Below are 14,994 nucleotides of genomic sequence, written 5' to 3' on the forward strand. Positions count from 1 at the left end.
GAACGATAACTATGCTTTTTTTAGGCGTCAAAAATGAGCGGTGGAGAGAAGGGTACGAAGCATACAACATTGAAATTAGGGGAGCATTAGCTAAACTACGGGACATGGTTTTTTGAACGGAGTGCGTAATACTGTAGAAGTAGTAGTAAAGGCTGGTTGTCAAAAGGTTAGGGCCCAATGACCACGCCATAATCCATGTATAATTGCTTCGATGATGATGGTACTGGGAGGTTGGGTGGGTCTTGTGGAAATTGCATGTGAAATAATCTGCGTGTTGCCAACAGGAAGAAACAATAAATCCTCCAAAAGCAATGCCAAACAAGTCTTTTCTTAGGACGATCAAATAAGAAATGCCAAAAATCATCAATACCATAAACACATATGGGACATTTGTCCGAGTCGAATATGTCTGGTAACAGTCGATGTACGGTCGTGCGGCAAGAAAGTGTCCGGTGAAGCGCACGGAACCAATAAGATTGTGTACCGGTATGGCCATCATGGTGGACCAAAAGCGCTGCCATTCTCCCTTGGTAAGATAGTCAGTTAGGCCATCAATATAGAAATTGTGTTGAATAGCGGTATTTTGGAAAAGCTCATTAGTAGCCTTGCAAAGACCAAAGTCACCAAGTTTGAACCAATGAAGGAGTGGCCGGACGTCGTGTGGCGCTGATGCTTGATCAGAGTCACCAAGTGCTGCTAAGCCAGGACCGAAGCATGCTCGATAGAAGAATGCGTGGTGCAGGAGTGCATAGGAGTCAAGTAAAGAAAAGAGGCGAGAGATGATGCGCGGGTAGCTCCCAAGCTCATCCCTAGGTTTGCAGCGAAGGTGCCCCAAGTGCAGATCTAGAACAAAGGCATCAGCGACGAGAATACGATGTCGTGATATAGCTGATGACGCTTTATGAATTGTCAGGGTATGTGGACTGGGTGGTGGTGCGATCGTGTCCACGATATGCAGCTTGAGGATTGTGGCAGTGGCAAGAGACATACATTTAATGTTACAAGGAAAGCTGTCAATTGTTTTGCACAGAGAGCCTATTATGCTGACAGGTGCTGTGAACTGGGCAGTACGTAGGCGCGCGAAAAGAAGACACAGCAACGGATCTTGTCTTTCACTCTAGCAAATTCAGGACTTGATAAATCCAAGCATGTATATAAGAACGATGGCGGTGCTGTGGATCAAACAGTGGCTGGATCCATCAGAGCTGTAGAGCTGCTGCTGCACCGGTGGATGGAGAAGTGACAGACCACCGAATTGGCGCGGTTGTTGAAGTGCTTGATAGGAGACTTTAGGCCACATTCTAGTCGTAAGAAAAGAATGGCTAAAAGCTTGTAGGCTAGACATGAACTTGACTGGGCAGGACATACGCGTAAACATGCTACAACGCTGTCAGGATCAAGACATCGAGAAGGTTTGCCCATCCGCGAACAGAAAGATTGCGCTGTAAGTACTTTGACATGCAGACCGAACTTTGCCGAGCAATGATCCGAGAAACTGGTCGCGTTGATCGACGTTGGAATACAGTGGGTAGCTTAGATACAGTATATAAGCGCCCCAGAGGCTGTGCGATCGTACCATGAGGTGATGTTATGTTGTGCGAGTTCTTGTTGCCAGGAGGAGGAGTGGGCCTTAGATAGAGATATTGCATGCGTTTTTTCAAAGCTTATGCGACCATTTGACGTGCGAGACTATGTGTCCAAATGTTCCACAACTTGCTTGAGATCATTGTGTGATTAAAGAACGCGAAACAATCATAGGCGTATGCAAGAATTTTAAATGTGATTTTCAGCCGTTGCCGATGGCACTGTCGTTTCAAGCCTAAAGCCTTGGATGGTTTCGTCATGCAGTATACGTTGTAGCAGTGGCTTTAGAGCGACGTTGGAAAGGATTGAATACAGAAAATCACCTTGCCGTACACCTCGCTGTTGTTCGATAGCCAGTGGTAGTGCGCCAATCATGTTAATCTTGACAGAAGTACCGCAGTATTATTATAAATACTTTGTATAATCGACCATGGGAAACACGAACGTTCAAGGCATCGCTGCAGGTAGGCCATATTAAGCATGTCATAAGCTTTGGCATTATCAAGTGCCAAGCCTATGTCGTCAGAGTGGAGCTTTGCTGCGTAACCCATAGAGAGCGTTACAGCAAGGCTATTGTCTGCAATATACCGTCCGTGTAGAAACCCAATTTGATGTCGATTGATGAACTTATGGCCAACAGAGACAACACGAGCATCCAAATTTGATGAAGACTTTAAAGTCAGTGTTGATAAGAGCAATTGGACACCAGTTGGCTAAGGAGGACAGATCGTCTATGTTCGGTAGGAAACATAGATATGTCTCGGACCATTATCTGGGAAAGACCCCATGCTGGAGAGCAACATTGTACTGTATCATATACGCGCAAAATAAGAGTCAAACACTGGTCATGGTAAAAGTGCAAAGACAGGATCGCGTAAGGCAGCCAACCAAAACCGGACTACTTCGCTTTGGTGACGTCCAACTGCAAGTTGCAGTTCGTCTAACGCAAATTTTGTCGGTAAAATTTTTTTATCCTCGGTTGAAAGGACGCACGATGGTGGAATATGGTCGAGAAGATCACTGATAGCAGATTTATCAGCTGGTGATGGGGTTTCATATAGAGCTGGCAATAAAATGACCAAGCTGCGTCTTGCATATGTTCTAAGGAGGTACCTAGAACAATGGTGTCCGGATACTGAAGCTTGGCTATGTTGCGTTGTGCTTGACGCTGATGGATAGTTTTCTTGAGATAACTAGCAGAGGGTTCGCTCTGCTCACACCAGCGGATACCAGCCTTGAGAGATTGGAAATATGCCGATTCTTCTTGAACCACTCCTAATTGGTAACAGACAGAAGCTAAGCGGTCGGGTGTGTAGCTAATGAGCTTTTGCGTCCTTAGCATCTTGTGGTGCAAACGTTGCAAATGGTTCTCTTAACACTTTCGTCGCATTACTTTATAGCGCCCATATTTACGACAAGTTTGATGTAGTAATTGAAGTCTACTACGATTATAGTTTGTTCAAGAGTAGAAGCACGTCGTTGATCGAAACAAGCAGTGATAAATTGTTGCGGAAAAAGGTATGTTACTCGCATCGTGTTGCTGGTGCATAGATAAGATCAAAGTCTTTGTTGGCATGTACTGCTTTGACCTGAAGTTCTCTTCCATCCTGTAGAGAAAGAAAGGGTTCGAGCCGAATGTATGAGATAAAGTGATCAGGAAGCAATAGCGACTCCATGGAGTTGAGAGTAAAGAATCGTGTCGGGCGTGATGTTCGGTAAACAGGTGTATTGTATGGCAAGTATGTGAAGAGATTGTTGGGTGAGATGTTTTATGTATTTACAATGCTTGTTTTTCTGGCTCGCCAACTTTCACCATTAATTGTGCCGACATTAACTTTCGTCATATTGATGCGATTTGATCATCAATTATGGGATGTTTGAGACGTCAGAATCTGTAAATTTTTGTGAAAGATTCTCCACTTGACAGTGTCTAACATCTGACATCAATGCGTGCACTACTAATAATTTTGCCGTTCCTTTCATGCATGAAGCAAGATCGATGTATTTTTGCTTTAGTAGTATGGCAGAAGTCACTGTAGTTATAGGCTGGTAGGTAAACAATGTATTTCCCCATATTCGTTCTTAGCTAAATGACCCCCACCCCCGGCACTGAAGTACTTTTAGTAATGGTTCATTGCTTTTATTGATTCTGTTTTACTTTGAATAGCACCGATTTTGTCAAGTCAGAAGTTACAGAGCTATCACTTCAATCACACCCTGGATAAACGACCACAACGAAACTGTTTGTACTTTGTATTACACGATATTTTGTGCAAGTCAAGTTGATAATTGTGAGCGACTATATAGGACGGTCTGATAAGTGAGTTAAGGAAACCCGTCGGTATTGCAAAATAAGTTCAGAAAATTTATTTGCTTTCCATTCAGATAAATGTATCATCTCGTTACTAGCATTCGCAGTGGATGACAGGGCGTCCAACACTTTATTCTTTATAAGTTTCAAAGGGCATCTGTCTGAAGGCCTTTTATAAGCTTTAACCAAGCGGGATTTGGGGTTTGGGGTAGATATGCCATTCTCCACTATTCTCACATTTCCTCAAGCTGTTGCTCGGTAAATTGATCTGAGCTCATGTCTCATATAGAAAAAGTGTGTAGTTTGCGCTTGGAAAGCTTTTTGGTTAAGGTATACACATATAATGATACATTATATCAAATGCTACTCGATTTTTACGCCATGAATGAATATCGTCACACAACTTATCAATTAATAGCAATTTGGGCTCTCATATTAAAATTGTCATTCCTTAGAAAAGACAGTACTGTAGCAAGATCGACCGCCCGGGATACCACCGTTTCTCTAGACACATCGGATGTAATATAATTTTTGTTTTCGGATGTCTAATATACGTTGTAAGAGCCTTTTCTCAAAAAAAGTTGCAGGGATAACAAAAATTATTGATACGTAAAAATGATTATGGCCGCATATACCCAAAATACTTATTCTGCCCCAAATTTAACTTTGAAAGTCAGTTGGGAGAGAGTGTAAAGACAGTTAAAAAAGTGTTAAAGTGTACTTGTCATCTTGTTTCATAAGAGAATTATATATTTCGGCCATATGAGATTGTAAGCAAAGAGAGAACGGGAGAGGCAAGATCTTACTACTACAATAGGAGAAACAAAAATGGAGGTGAAAAACAAACCACTTTTCATACAAGAAATAAACTCGGTTTGTTATTATTACTTCTTTACAACTTCCTTTTTCACCTCCATTTTTGTTTTTCTTATTGTAGTAGTAAGATCTTGCCTCTCCCGTTCTCTCTTTGCTTACAATCTCATATGGCCGAAATATATAATTCTCTTATGAAACAAGATGACAAGTACACTTTAACATTTTTTTAACTGTCTTTACACTCTCTCCCAACTGAATTTCAAAGTTAGATTTGGGGCAGAATAAGTACTTTGCGCATATACCTAGTGCCTGACATATGGATCATAAGCTTTCGTGTCGAATTCCATGTCTGTCGTCTGTTGTTACATCGTGGCTGTGCGAACATCTATATATACATGCATATACTTAGCGTTAATAGAGAGGATAAAATAATTGTCATTATATAGGTATGTTGCTTACTGTATTTGTATCGCTTCTTTCTCCGTATGAGGGTCATCAAATGATGTGTTTGACCATCCGAGATGTGTATTTTTCTTGATAACTTTCCATATAATGGAAAACGTCGCACATATACAGAAATTCTAACCATAATGGCCATTTTTGAAGATGACACGGCAGAATATTTTGTCGAAAGCTTATTCTCTTCTTTTTTTTATGCTACTTATCTTCCCAAGCATGAATTTTAGGTTTTAAGCTTTTACTCGCAAAGATTTAGGGAGCTGCAGCTCCTCATTATGGAGGAGCTGGGAGGGAGGGCTTCTTTCTACGTAATCGTACAGCGATTTATGCGCTGAGATTCATATACTATATTATATATATCGGTGTAAGCTTAAATAGGGTATTTACATCCTTTTCCAAAAGAAACCATGAAGTTTCATACTAGGCAGTAGCACAGCAACAATTCGGTGCAAACTAGACCGCATTTTCGATTACGTGCACATAAAGTGCGATAACTCCCAAATCACTCTGTCGAGCATACACGGTCACAGCGAGGAGTGAAAAAGCTGGTGCTGCTGAGGAAGTGTGAGTGCGTGAATGAAACTCTAGGTAGGGCCATTATCATGATAACTTTATCCATCCAAATTTCACAGCAGGAAAAAAAGGCACAGATGTAGACTTAAAAGGTCCAGCATTGTAGTTGCTGTAAAAAATATGACATCCCTAACAATTGCCGGGCCAGCTACTGCCGTATGATATGTCAGAAAATGAGTTGCTGATGATTTGAAGACGATGTTATTTCTGGGTATATGTACTCAATCACTTTGCAAGACATTTTCCGACAGCCCTTGTTCGATGAACTCCTTAAAAACCATCAGGAATCTGCAAGGAAAAGCTAGAACTGATAAACATGAGGCTCTTCTCTCACTTTTTATCACTCCATCTATATCTCTTATTACATCATGTTGCATTTGTTGACTGGAAAAGCTTGATGACTTCATTGACGCCGCCAACTCATTGTCACCATTATTTCAACATAAAGCCGATATTGTATAACAACGTATCATAATTGCTATTGATATAGCTGTTGTGTGGGAAAAAGAGATTTGAAACCATCCCTTACTTCGTACATTACTATGTACTTCGGCTTCGCTGCATACTTAAGCAATAACCACAGCATCATTATTACAGCCCATTGCTATGTTGCATGAAAGAATTAGCGACAAAATTTTTGTTGTAGAAAAAATATCGCTTTGGCTTCTCGGACAAGACCAAAGAGATGTTGCTTAAATTGCCAAACGCAATAGAAAATGTTTATTGTGTTACTGCACAAAATAAGAGATATATTTGCCAATGTAGTACGATGATGAATAAAAACGATTATTATTATTATTATTATTATATTATTTCTCTAGTGATAAAACGAGAGATGAAAATGTTTGCCGTTGCCATATGAAAAATAAACATGTACGTTTTAGTTATTGTCCAAGTAAAAGGGAGAAGGATGATGATGGTGCTATTGCGTTTCTTCAAACTTGTACTAAAAATAAATAAAGGGATCAGAAAAATAAGAAGGCGGGGGCATGATAGTATCAAAAGATGGGATGAGGTGCAAGCACGCTCACTGAGGATTGTGCGTGTAGATAGTGAGTGTGAGTGAATGCATAGAAGTATATATGAGAATAGCTAGTAGTAATTAACTTTTTTTTTGTTTGTAGATGTGAACGAAGGAAGAGCACAGTTTTGTGAGTGGGCTGGGGTGTAATTTTACTAAAAGTATAACGGATGTGATGGGGGTAGTAGTAGAAGTTGTAAATGTCTTTGAAAGATTGATGCAACGAGAAGATATTAGGTGTGTGCGGTATGTACAAAAGATATTAGTGTTAAAAGAAAAAGGGAGGTCGAGAACGAGGAAAAGCTTATAAGAAGAATTGCCAAGAGTCGGTCATGGATGTAGTTGGCATGCTCATGTTGGTCATTTGCTCAACTTGCAAGAACTGTTGCTGCTCTTGCTGTTGCTTCGTAAAGAAGAGTTGCTGTTGTTGCTGCTGTTGCTCTCGCAGTTGCTGTCGCTGCTCCTCCTCCTCCTGCTGCTGCTGCATCGAGAGCATAATCTGCTGTTCGATCGCCTTTTGCTGCTCCATGGTTCTTTGCTGACGCTTTTGAAGGAGAGCAATTTGCTGAGTATACGATTGCTGCGAGGGGACAACAGGAAGGAGAGTATTAGCTGCTGGAGGTGGTGGAGTGGCGGGCGAGCAAGGAGAGTAGGCAGTCGTCGAGGAAATTGAAGGGGATTGACCGAAGCCATCGTCCGAAGAAGAGCTGGGGTATGACATGGTGTTGTTGTTATTGTTGTTGGATGGAACGAAGGAGGTCATGTCATGCGTATTAGTTATAGTGACTGGATAGCAGGGCTGCTCGAAGAAGTTGCCAGCGGCAACGAGCGAATCTTGCTGCTCCATGGAGACGTATGGTTGCTGATGCTGCTGATTCCATGACGACGATAAAGAAGAAGTAGGGCTTGACGACAAGGATGGTCCGCGGTATTCCATGTTGTCATACCATTCTGCATGCAACATCACTATAAAGGCCGCGGTTTTAGTTATAAATATACCTTTTACTTAATTTGCAGAAGATGTTTATAATAAACTTACATTGTGGTTCCTGCTGCTGCTGCTGCTGATGCTCACTGCGAGGTTGGCGCTTCTTGTAAGGTCCACGCTTGATGCCCTTCCGTCGTTCTTTGCGAGGTGAGTCGACACAGGTGGCAGTGAGGCCGAGTTTGATACAGCGTTGACAGGCTCTTCCGTCGTCACACTTTTTGCATGCTTTTTGACAATTTACTACATTTGCGGAGATTTGTGTCAAGATCACGTAAGGAAATTTCGTTTGTGCAACACAAATTAACAAATTGTTGTTAAACTTACCACAGGCATTTTTCACTTGTTTTCTCTTGGGCTTCTTCTTTTGGGCATCCTTGCTGCTGTTGGTGTGGTTTGAAGGAGTGGCTGGAGCTGCTGGGATAACGGTTGTGGTGGTGGTGGTGGCTGCGGTGGGCATGGCGAGCTGATCTTCGAAGTAAGCGAGTGACTGTGATTGTTGAGAAGGAAGCTGATAGAAGTCGGAAAGATTGTGATGGGTGGTGTGCACAGACGTGGTGGTGGGTACAGAAAGCTGGTCTACAAACTGTTCTGATTGAGGATGGAACATTGGAGCACCGATCGGTAATGGCATGCTGTCGTATGAAGTAGTAGCAACGTTGAAGTCCATGATGGGAGATGTGCGTGTGTGTATCGATAAAAGCAGTGGTGGTGCTGGTAGTGGCGATAATATAGTGATAATAGAAGCGAGAAAAAATAAAGTAGAGAAAAAGCGATAAGTTTTGGTCTGACCGCTTGAGAAGCATTTCTTTTATATCAGTTGTCAATTTTCGCACACAGACGGTGATTGGCTTATCACGTTCTGTCGTTTCCCTACTTGGAAGATGCATCGTCATCAGGGCTGTCGTTACACTCATTTTTTAGAGCTTGCCTTCCTTAAGTGAATTTAAGGCACTCAAATCCGACAAGGCAAACCTTCAAAAACAACACTTTTTTGTTCTTTGCGCACACCCACCTTACCCCCTCCCCCAAACTCCTGGCTTTTGATGATCTGACGAACCTGTTGCAGAATTACGTGATGGTAAGTGAATTTAATCCCGAAAATTGCTATTACTCCTGAGAGACAGAGAATAGAGGAAGCAGCAGCATAGTGAAAAGTGTTATAGGTGGTCTAATAGGCGGATCTTCATTTCTACCCTTTAAAAGCATAAGATTGGCTACAAGAATCAGTGCCGCATCGATAATAAAATAGACATGCCCAGGTGCATAGACATGCATATTCATGGTCTTACCGGGATATCGGAGTGACGAGTGCAACTTTCCTCACTAAACAGGCCCTTCTAGGCTGCTGCTGCAATTTCCATCAGCTAGATAGCCCACTTGACAACTCTGTCGCCGTAACAAACGGCTCCACCCGACTCTGCCACCTTCAGATACAACAAAACAACCTGTACAGACACCAAATAGGTATCGTTGCTGTCGATCTCGGCATTTGAACTGCTCTCATTTTCCCTGGTCTTGCTCTACAGACCCTATCCCGATTTCACTCGTTCTTTTGACTTTCCCTCCTCTCCCTCCTTTATCGTGGAATTTAACCAAAAATGCAGGTCATCGAATTTTGTCCTCCCCCCCCCCGAGAATTATACACATCTGTCCCTTATTATCCTTGCAGGCCGAAGGCGTCTATGCACTTTATGTTACACAAAGGTTGTCCATTTGCCACGTTTCCCTCTTTTTTGGCTGCATGATTGTCAACCTAGCAGCATCCTCATCTTCACTCCAAGTTTCTCACACACAGAATAATACCTGTGCCTATTAGTTTGTGCACGCTTACCCCTTATTGTGTTTCCTTTATTTGAAATGTGAGTTATTTTAACCTGGTGCAGATTTCCTTACTTGGCTTCAAACGTTATTTGTTCGAGGTGACGCTTACTAAAGCCGCCAGTATGTTTAGTCGTAGCTCGGGTGAAGGCCGCCTAATTCCTTTCACTGCCACTGCATTGATTTGGCTATAAATGTTTATATTGCAAAGATATGTAATAATGAAGCGAAGAAAGAGTACATAGTTTCTATATTGCTATATTGCCCGCATGATACTGCTGTCTCCTTTCTTCTACACCTTCTTGTTCCGCTCTTGCTTCCGATATGATGATGATGAAACCCAGCTTAACAAATACTTGTGCACTGGACGAGTCTAGACACTTTAGACCTTCAAGTCGGATGTACATGCGCGAGAGTAAAGAAGACGCAAAAAACCCGACAACAACAATTAGTTGTCGTCGGTTATCAAAGAAGTAGAATTAAAGCTGGATTATAAATATCTGCTTCACAATTTCATATAAAAAAGACAGGTAAGAGAAAAAAAAATAGAGTCGGATTTCTATTTCTTACTTCTTTACCTGCCCAAAGCTTTCCTTTTGGACGGCTAACATAGCTCAACGATAATAAGCTTTCTCAAGAGCCGATGTACAAGAAAGCAAGGAGGACTGGGAGTGGGTGGCTAATCATTTTATTTCTAACCTTGCTCTCAATCATTATGTCATAGGTAATGCTCCATCAGGGAAGATTTTCGATCGTACATAGTACTTAGCCTCTAACACATACTGTACATGACACATATGCTATGCTAACATAATACTGTCTCGCCAAAAAGCTGAACATGCCTCGCATGTTATCCTGATGTGCTATACATACACGCACAGGCTTACACATGTAGGCTAATTGTAGATTATCTAGTTTCATCACCGACAGCATTCCAAACACTATAGTAGACTAATAATACGTTCTCTCTCTCTCTCTCTCTCTCTCTCTCTCTCACGCAATTATACACTCCCGTTTGTCTTACCACCGCCGGCGAATACATCGTTACCATATAGTGATGAGTATGAATGAAGGGGGTTGTGCGCAGAAGCAAGAAAGAGATAGTGACATAGCGGGTTTGGACTCTGAGAATATGGGGGCACTAGCAATTTTTTTTTGAGAGAATTGGGAGCAGCTAATGTTTGCTTAGAACCAGTAGAAATGCACACGTCAGAAACACGAGAGGGCACAATTAAGCGCCTGTATTGGGGGTTTGGGGGGCTGTTTATTCGAACGCTCAACACAACAAGGAGCAAAGAAAAAGATTGCCTTATTTTGGTGCTTAGGTGCTGCTACTGCTGTTGTTGTTGTCACCATTCTGCACTCGCTCTCACACATACATTTTTGGTATTAGCCAAAACTTCTGTCTTTGTCCGGATGAAATCATGTTGCGTAAGCGCCTGAAATGATGTGATCTTTTTCTGTTGTTTTTCCGTTCGCCTCCCTTTCCCCATCGGAGAAAAGCATGATCATAATGATCAGCGCATACAAATGCGCTGTGCAGCATCTAGAGTAGAACATATGGAGCCAGAACGATGATGTAAGTAGCATAACGGGTAATCAGATGTTAAAGGCATCTATTCGTTCTAGTAGAAAAGTAGCACTAACAGGGAATGATGCACATCAATTTTGGCATTGTTTATTTTGACGGGGGAATGGAGATCAATGTTCTAGATGGTGAAAAGACTGGTGTTCTTTCTCTAATTTTCTTCCCCACACATGCATGTATGCCCGGTTACATCATATGCTTCTTTTTACGGTAATTGACTCTGTACAGCCTCATCTGCCCTCCCCCTTCACTCTTCCCTACTAAAATGAGTACTGCTATATGTACGGGCGGGAAACCAAAAAGGCCTATCTCCTTATTACACATTCCTTTTGAGGCATCCAGTCCCCTTCAGTCGTAATACTTACAAAGCACAGCAACAAAGTCTCTAATTGGTAATTGGACCAAGCAAACCTTTTTTTGAAAGGTAGTTCATTATTGTTTCTGTCGTTGGCCTTACCACAACAAACAATCACATGTGTACTGCCCACTACTGAATATGCTACTATCCTGCGTTTGGTGATCCACACAAATGAATACTATCAAATATGCAAATATCATCTCCTTTTTTATCTGTCAGATTTTTCTCCCATGTTGAAGATATGTTTATGATGTAATAGCAATTACTTTCTTTCAAATGAGATAACCTCGAGAAGTTAGAACGAAGAAAGCAGCACTGACTTACAAAAAAATTTAACAGCTAGCTTCTTTTCGCTATAATGAAACCCAAATATCTGGAAAAAGCAATCGAAGGAGGGGTGTGCACGTGGCACAATATACCGTACTTACATACACACATACACTACGTAATTGTCGTCGTCATCACCTCTTTTCAAAGTATAAACATAATAAACTTTGTTGCCATTCCTATTGAAGGTCAAAGAACTCGTGAATTGAATTTCATTTTGGTGATTTCCATGCTTACCACATAGAAACCGTAGAATCCGAGCGCCTTTTTATCCTTCTAATAGAAGTACCCTGTTTTCATTTCTTCAATTAAATGGGTGTGTATGTGCTAGTATTCTCTACAGAAGGTAGTACAATCTGCTGTCCTACCCTTGCCGTCTCCTTAAAAATAGTTTCTTTTATGAATAGCCACATAATTGCTGAAGACAAGCATCAGGTTGATGAATTTTTATCCAGAGTAACAACATGCTCTGTGTAGTACTTCTGGGGATGTCTGAACCCTCTGCCAAAAATGTCTCATCATATGCGGATGTAAAAAGCGGCGGCTAAATATTCTGGAGGAAGATGTACGAGAGTTTTAGTTCACTTTCTTAATTTTTGTACTACGCTGTGTACGACTGTAGAAGTAAAGAGCTACACTCCTGGATTGATTGGTCGTAATCAGACACATCAAAGCAGAGTCGCCGCTTGTTTTGATAACATTAAATGAACAGACATACCATGGCTTGGTAAGCAGTTTTCTTCAGTCAGATCAGGTTATCTAATAAACAAATGTACAAGACAATGGAGGGACTATCAATCCTTGGTCGTATCCACGTTGCACAAAGATCTTTGACGCCTAAAGATTACTACACTTCTGCACGACAGCTGATATACTCTGACTAAGGATACTTGCAGAGCACGCGAGACAAGAAGTTTGAAGTTAAATATGCAGCTCTCCCTTGAGCTCCTACTCACCGCCATTATGTATAATCGATGTTTGTACCATACCGCATACTATCACAACGATATGTAGTAACAGCGACATACAATGTCTTTTATAATGCTTTGATTTTTTGCTATAGCAACCATGCTCATTGCCACGCGAAAAAAAAAAGGGAAAACCGCCCTGTCTCCCTAATTGTGAGGGCTCACCGACATGGTTTGTTGCTGTCCAAGAATACTATCAGAGAAACTTAAGGATGATAGATGTTGTCGTTTGAGTTTTGTCAGCAGTATGATATAAACTCAAAAGAAATTGTGCATAACAGCTCAATAAAAAAGCTACTATAGAAGATATGTGCTTTATACAGTTTAAATCGCTCTCTGAAGCGTGTGATGTGATGCTGTCATCGTCACCATTATACAAAGCCTACTATATAGGAAAGGAGCTCCCATTAAGCAAGACTGGTTGGAAGACATTTCCCTCCATCACTACAGTACCACTGAAGAAAAAATCCACATGAAGATAATCAATTTATCTCCTTTGTGCTCAATTATCCTCTGAGTGCAAGATGCCATTATGTGAATGATGCTCAATATATGAAATGCACTAAGCTATAGATAAAATAAGATTCAATAAAGGAAGTTCGCCTAAAAGATCAAGCAAACCACGCGAAAACAAAAAGTTTATTGACTATTGCATGTCACTTTTAAACTTAATACTATATGGCTAACGGAACAACGCTATATACATATGTAGCAAATGCTTCTGAGTACGACAACTTGATTTCAATCATTTAACTCTCCCTTCTTGATATTCTCTCTTCGTACCCCCAACGAACTCACCATAGAAATCTGCCAGCTACAGAAACATAATGCTCTTTCATTGTTATTATTAGTAGCTTTCGAGTTTATATTGTACAGGAGTTGATATCATCATTGCTACGCGAGAAATCAACGTTTAGGTTCTCCCTTGGAATTTGATTATCTGATAGTATTCGGGCTTTTTGGATATACGTTGGTTATCACTATAATTGATGTGCTATTAGTGTCGACGGACTGATGGTCATCAGTGGTTAAAAGTCGATTTATACATGTTGACGATTGCTACAGCCGCTTCATTTTTCTAAGCTTCTTTGCATCGAATGCTCCCTATAGCCGGTTTCGTTATCTTTTTAACCTCCGGACACACTTTCTTCTATGTCCCACGATGGATTCTCACAACATACAGTACATTACTGCCATTTCCATATGCATAGGACACACACAAACACATACACACAAACACACACACACATACGCATAAACGCATGTGTACTACGTGTGTGTGGGAGAGCTTTCTTTATTATGTAAGCTTAAGCTTAGTAAATATAATGAATTTAGCATTAAGCTTATAAGCCCATCAAGTTGGCAAAGGTGTTGCCCTTGTAACCAGTATCGCTAGCCTTGGCATCACTGAAGAAAAAGTAACCGCGGTCAAGAGTAACACCGAGTTCCTTTTCAAGCTCGGCACCAATCTTCTTGGACAAGTTGGCATTACGGTCGTTGTCTTGTAAGCAGTGTTATATTAGTAAGCCAAAAGAGATATGAGTTTTCTTTACAACTGCCTCCACCCCTTCCTTCTAATCATCCCTGCTCTTATACAACACATCCCTCCCCCATTCTATCAATCAATTATACAGGGCGCAGAAAAAGGAGAGAGATGATAAAAATCCCTCATTCTCTTATTCTCTTTATGAATCTTTGTGCGCATGATCAATATTTGCCACTCTATGGAAAATGTCTTACCGATATTGCCAATCGAAGTAACCTTAGCAAGGAATGAGGCACCACTGCTACCGTTGTAGTAGATACGGTCTGCCTTTGTAAAGATAACCATACAGTACTGCGGGTAGATATAAATTATGCAATTCGTTAGAGTGTTAAAAAGCGAGAAAGAAAGTTTCTTGGTAAACGCATACGCGTCAAACTAGAGGAATCCTTGTGGGATTAAAAGAATTCAAATTAAAACTTACGGCTTCGGGTTTGCCAATGCACTCGGAAAAGACGGCCGAAAGGTTCTTCAAGAAAGCATCCAAATCAGCAGGAGTTTTGTCAGCAGTGATCTCGAGAGAAGGCATTTCGAAAGCTACGAGAGAAAGAAGCTTCGGTAAAAAGTAAGACTACGTGCCTATTTAAAAATTGCTGCTGGTACCTTGTGTTACGTAAATGTGATATGGATGATTAATACA

At 41.2% G+C, this 14,994-nt stretch overlaps 3 protein-coding genes across 3 annotated transcripts; all 3 read right to left on the reverse strand.

Moving 5' to 3' along the window:
• Positions 1-167: 167 nt before the first annotated feature.
• BDB00DRAFT_875031 (uncharacterized protein) lies at positions 168-988 on the reverse strand (the record flags this gene model as incomplete). Its single annotated transcript, XM_053127289.1, has 2 exons — positions 168-267; positions 429-988. The coding sequence occupies 2 exons, from the start codon at positions 986-988 to the stop codon at positions 168-170; spliced, it is 660 nt and encodes a 219-aa protein (XP_052976964.1).
• Positions 989-6,938: 5,950 nt separating this feature from the next.
• Positions 6,939-8,586, reverse strand: BDB00DRAFT_532195 (uncharacterized protein). Its single transcript, XM_053117754.1, has 2 exons — positions 7,804-8,586; positions 6,939-7,730 (listed from the first exon to the last, which is right to left on the reverse strand). Exons 1-2 carry the CDS (start codon positions 8,417-8,419, stop codon positions 7,069-7,071), a joined length of 1,278 nt encoding a protein of 425 aa, XP_052976965.1. The 5' UTR covers positions 8,420-8,586; the 3' UTR covers positions 6,939-7,068.
• Positions 8,587-14,154: 5,568 nt separating this feature from the next.
• On the reverse strand, positions 14,155-14,883 carry BDB00DRAFT_768322 (Tautomerase/MIF superfamily; the record flags this gene model as incomplete). Its single annotated transcript, XM_053119730.1, has 3 exons — positions 14,155-14,312; positions 14,552-14,648; positions 14,779-14,883. The coding sequence occupies 3 exons, from the start codon at positions 14,881-14,883 to the stop codon at positions 14,155-14,157; spliced, it is 360 nt and encodes a 119-aa protein (XP_052976966.1).
• Positions 14,884-14,994: the final 111 nt, after the last annotated feature.

Source organism: Zychaea mexicana, assembly GCF_025766255.1.
Source record: "Zychaea mexicana strain RSA 1403 chromosome Unknown BDB00scaffold_67, whole genome shotgun sequence".
Classification (NCBI taxonomy): domain Eukaryota; kingdom Fungi; phylum Mucoromycota; class Mucoromycetes; order Mucorales; family Lichtheimiaceae; genus Zychaea; species Zychaea mexicana.

What these genes read in the sequence shown, in the direction of transcription:
- BDB00DRAFT_532195 (XM_053117754.1), bottom strand. Translation starts at nt 8,419, where the DNA reads ATGGACTTCAACGTTGCTACTACTTCATACGACAGCATGCCATTACCG. An exon ending in GCAGCAGCAGGAACCACAAT is followed by an intron (nt 7,731 to 7,803) that starts GTAAGTTTATTA and finishes CGGCCTTTATAG; the next exon opens with TGATGTTGCATGCAGAATGG.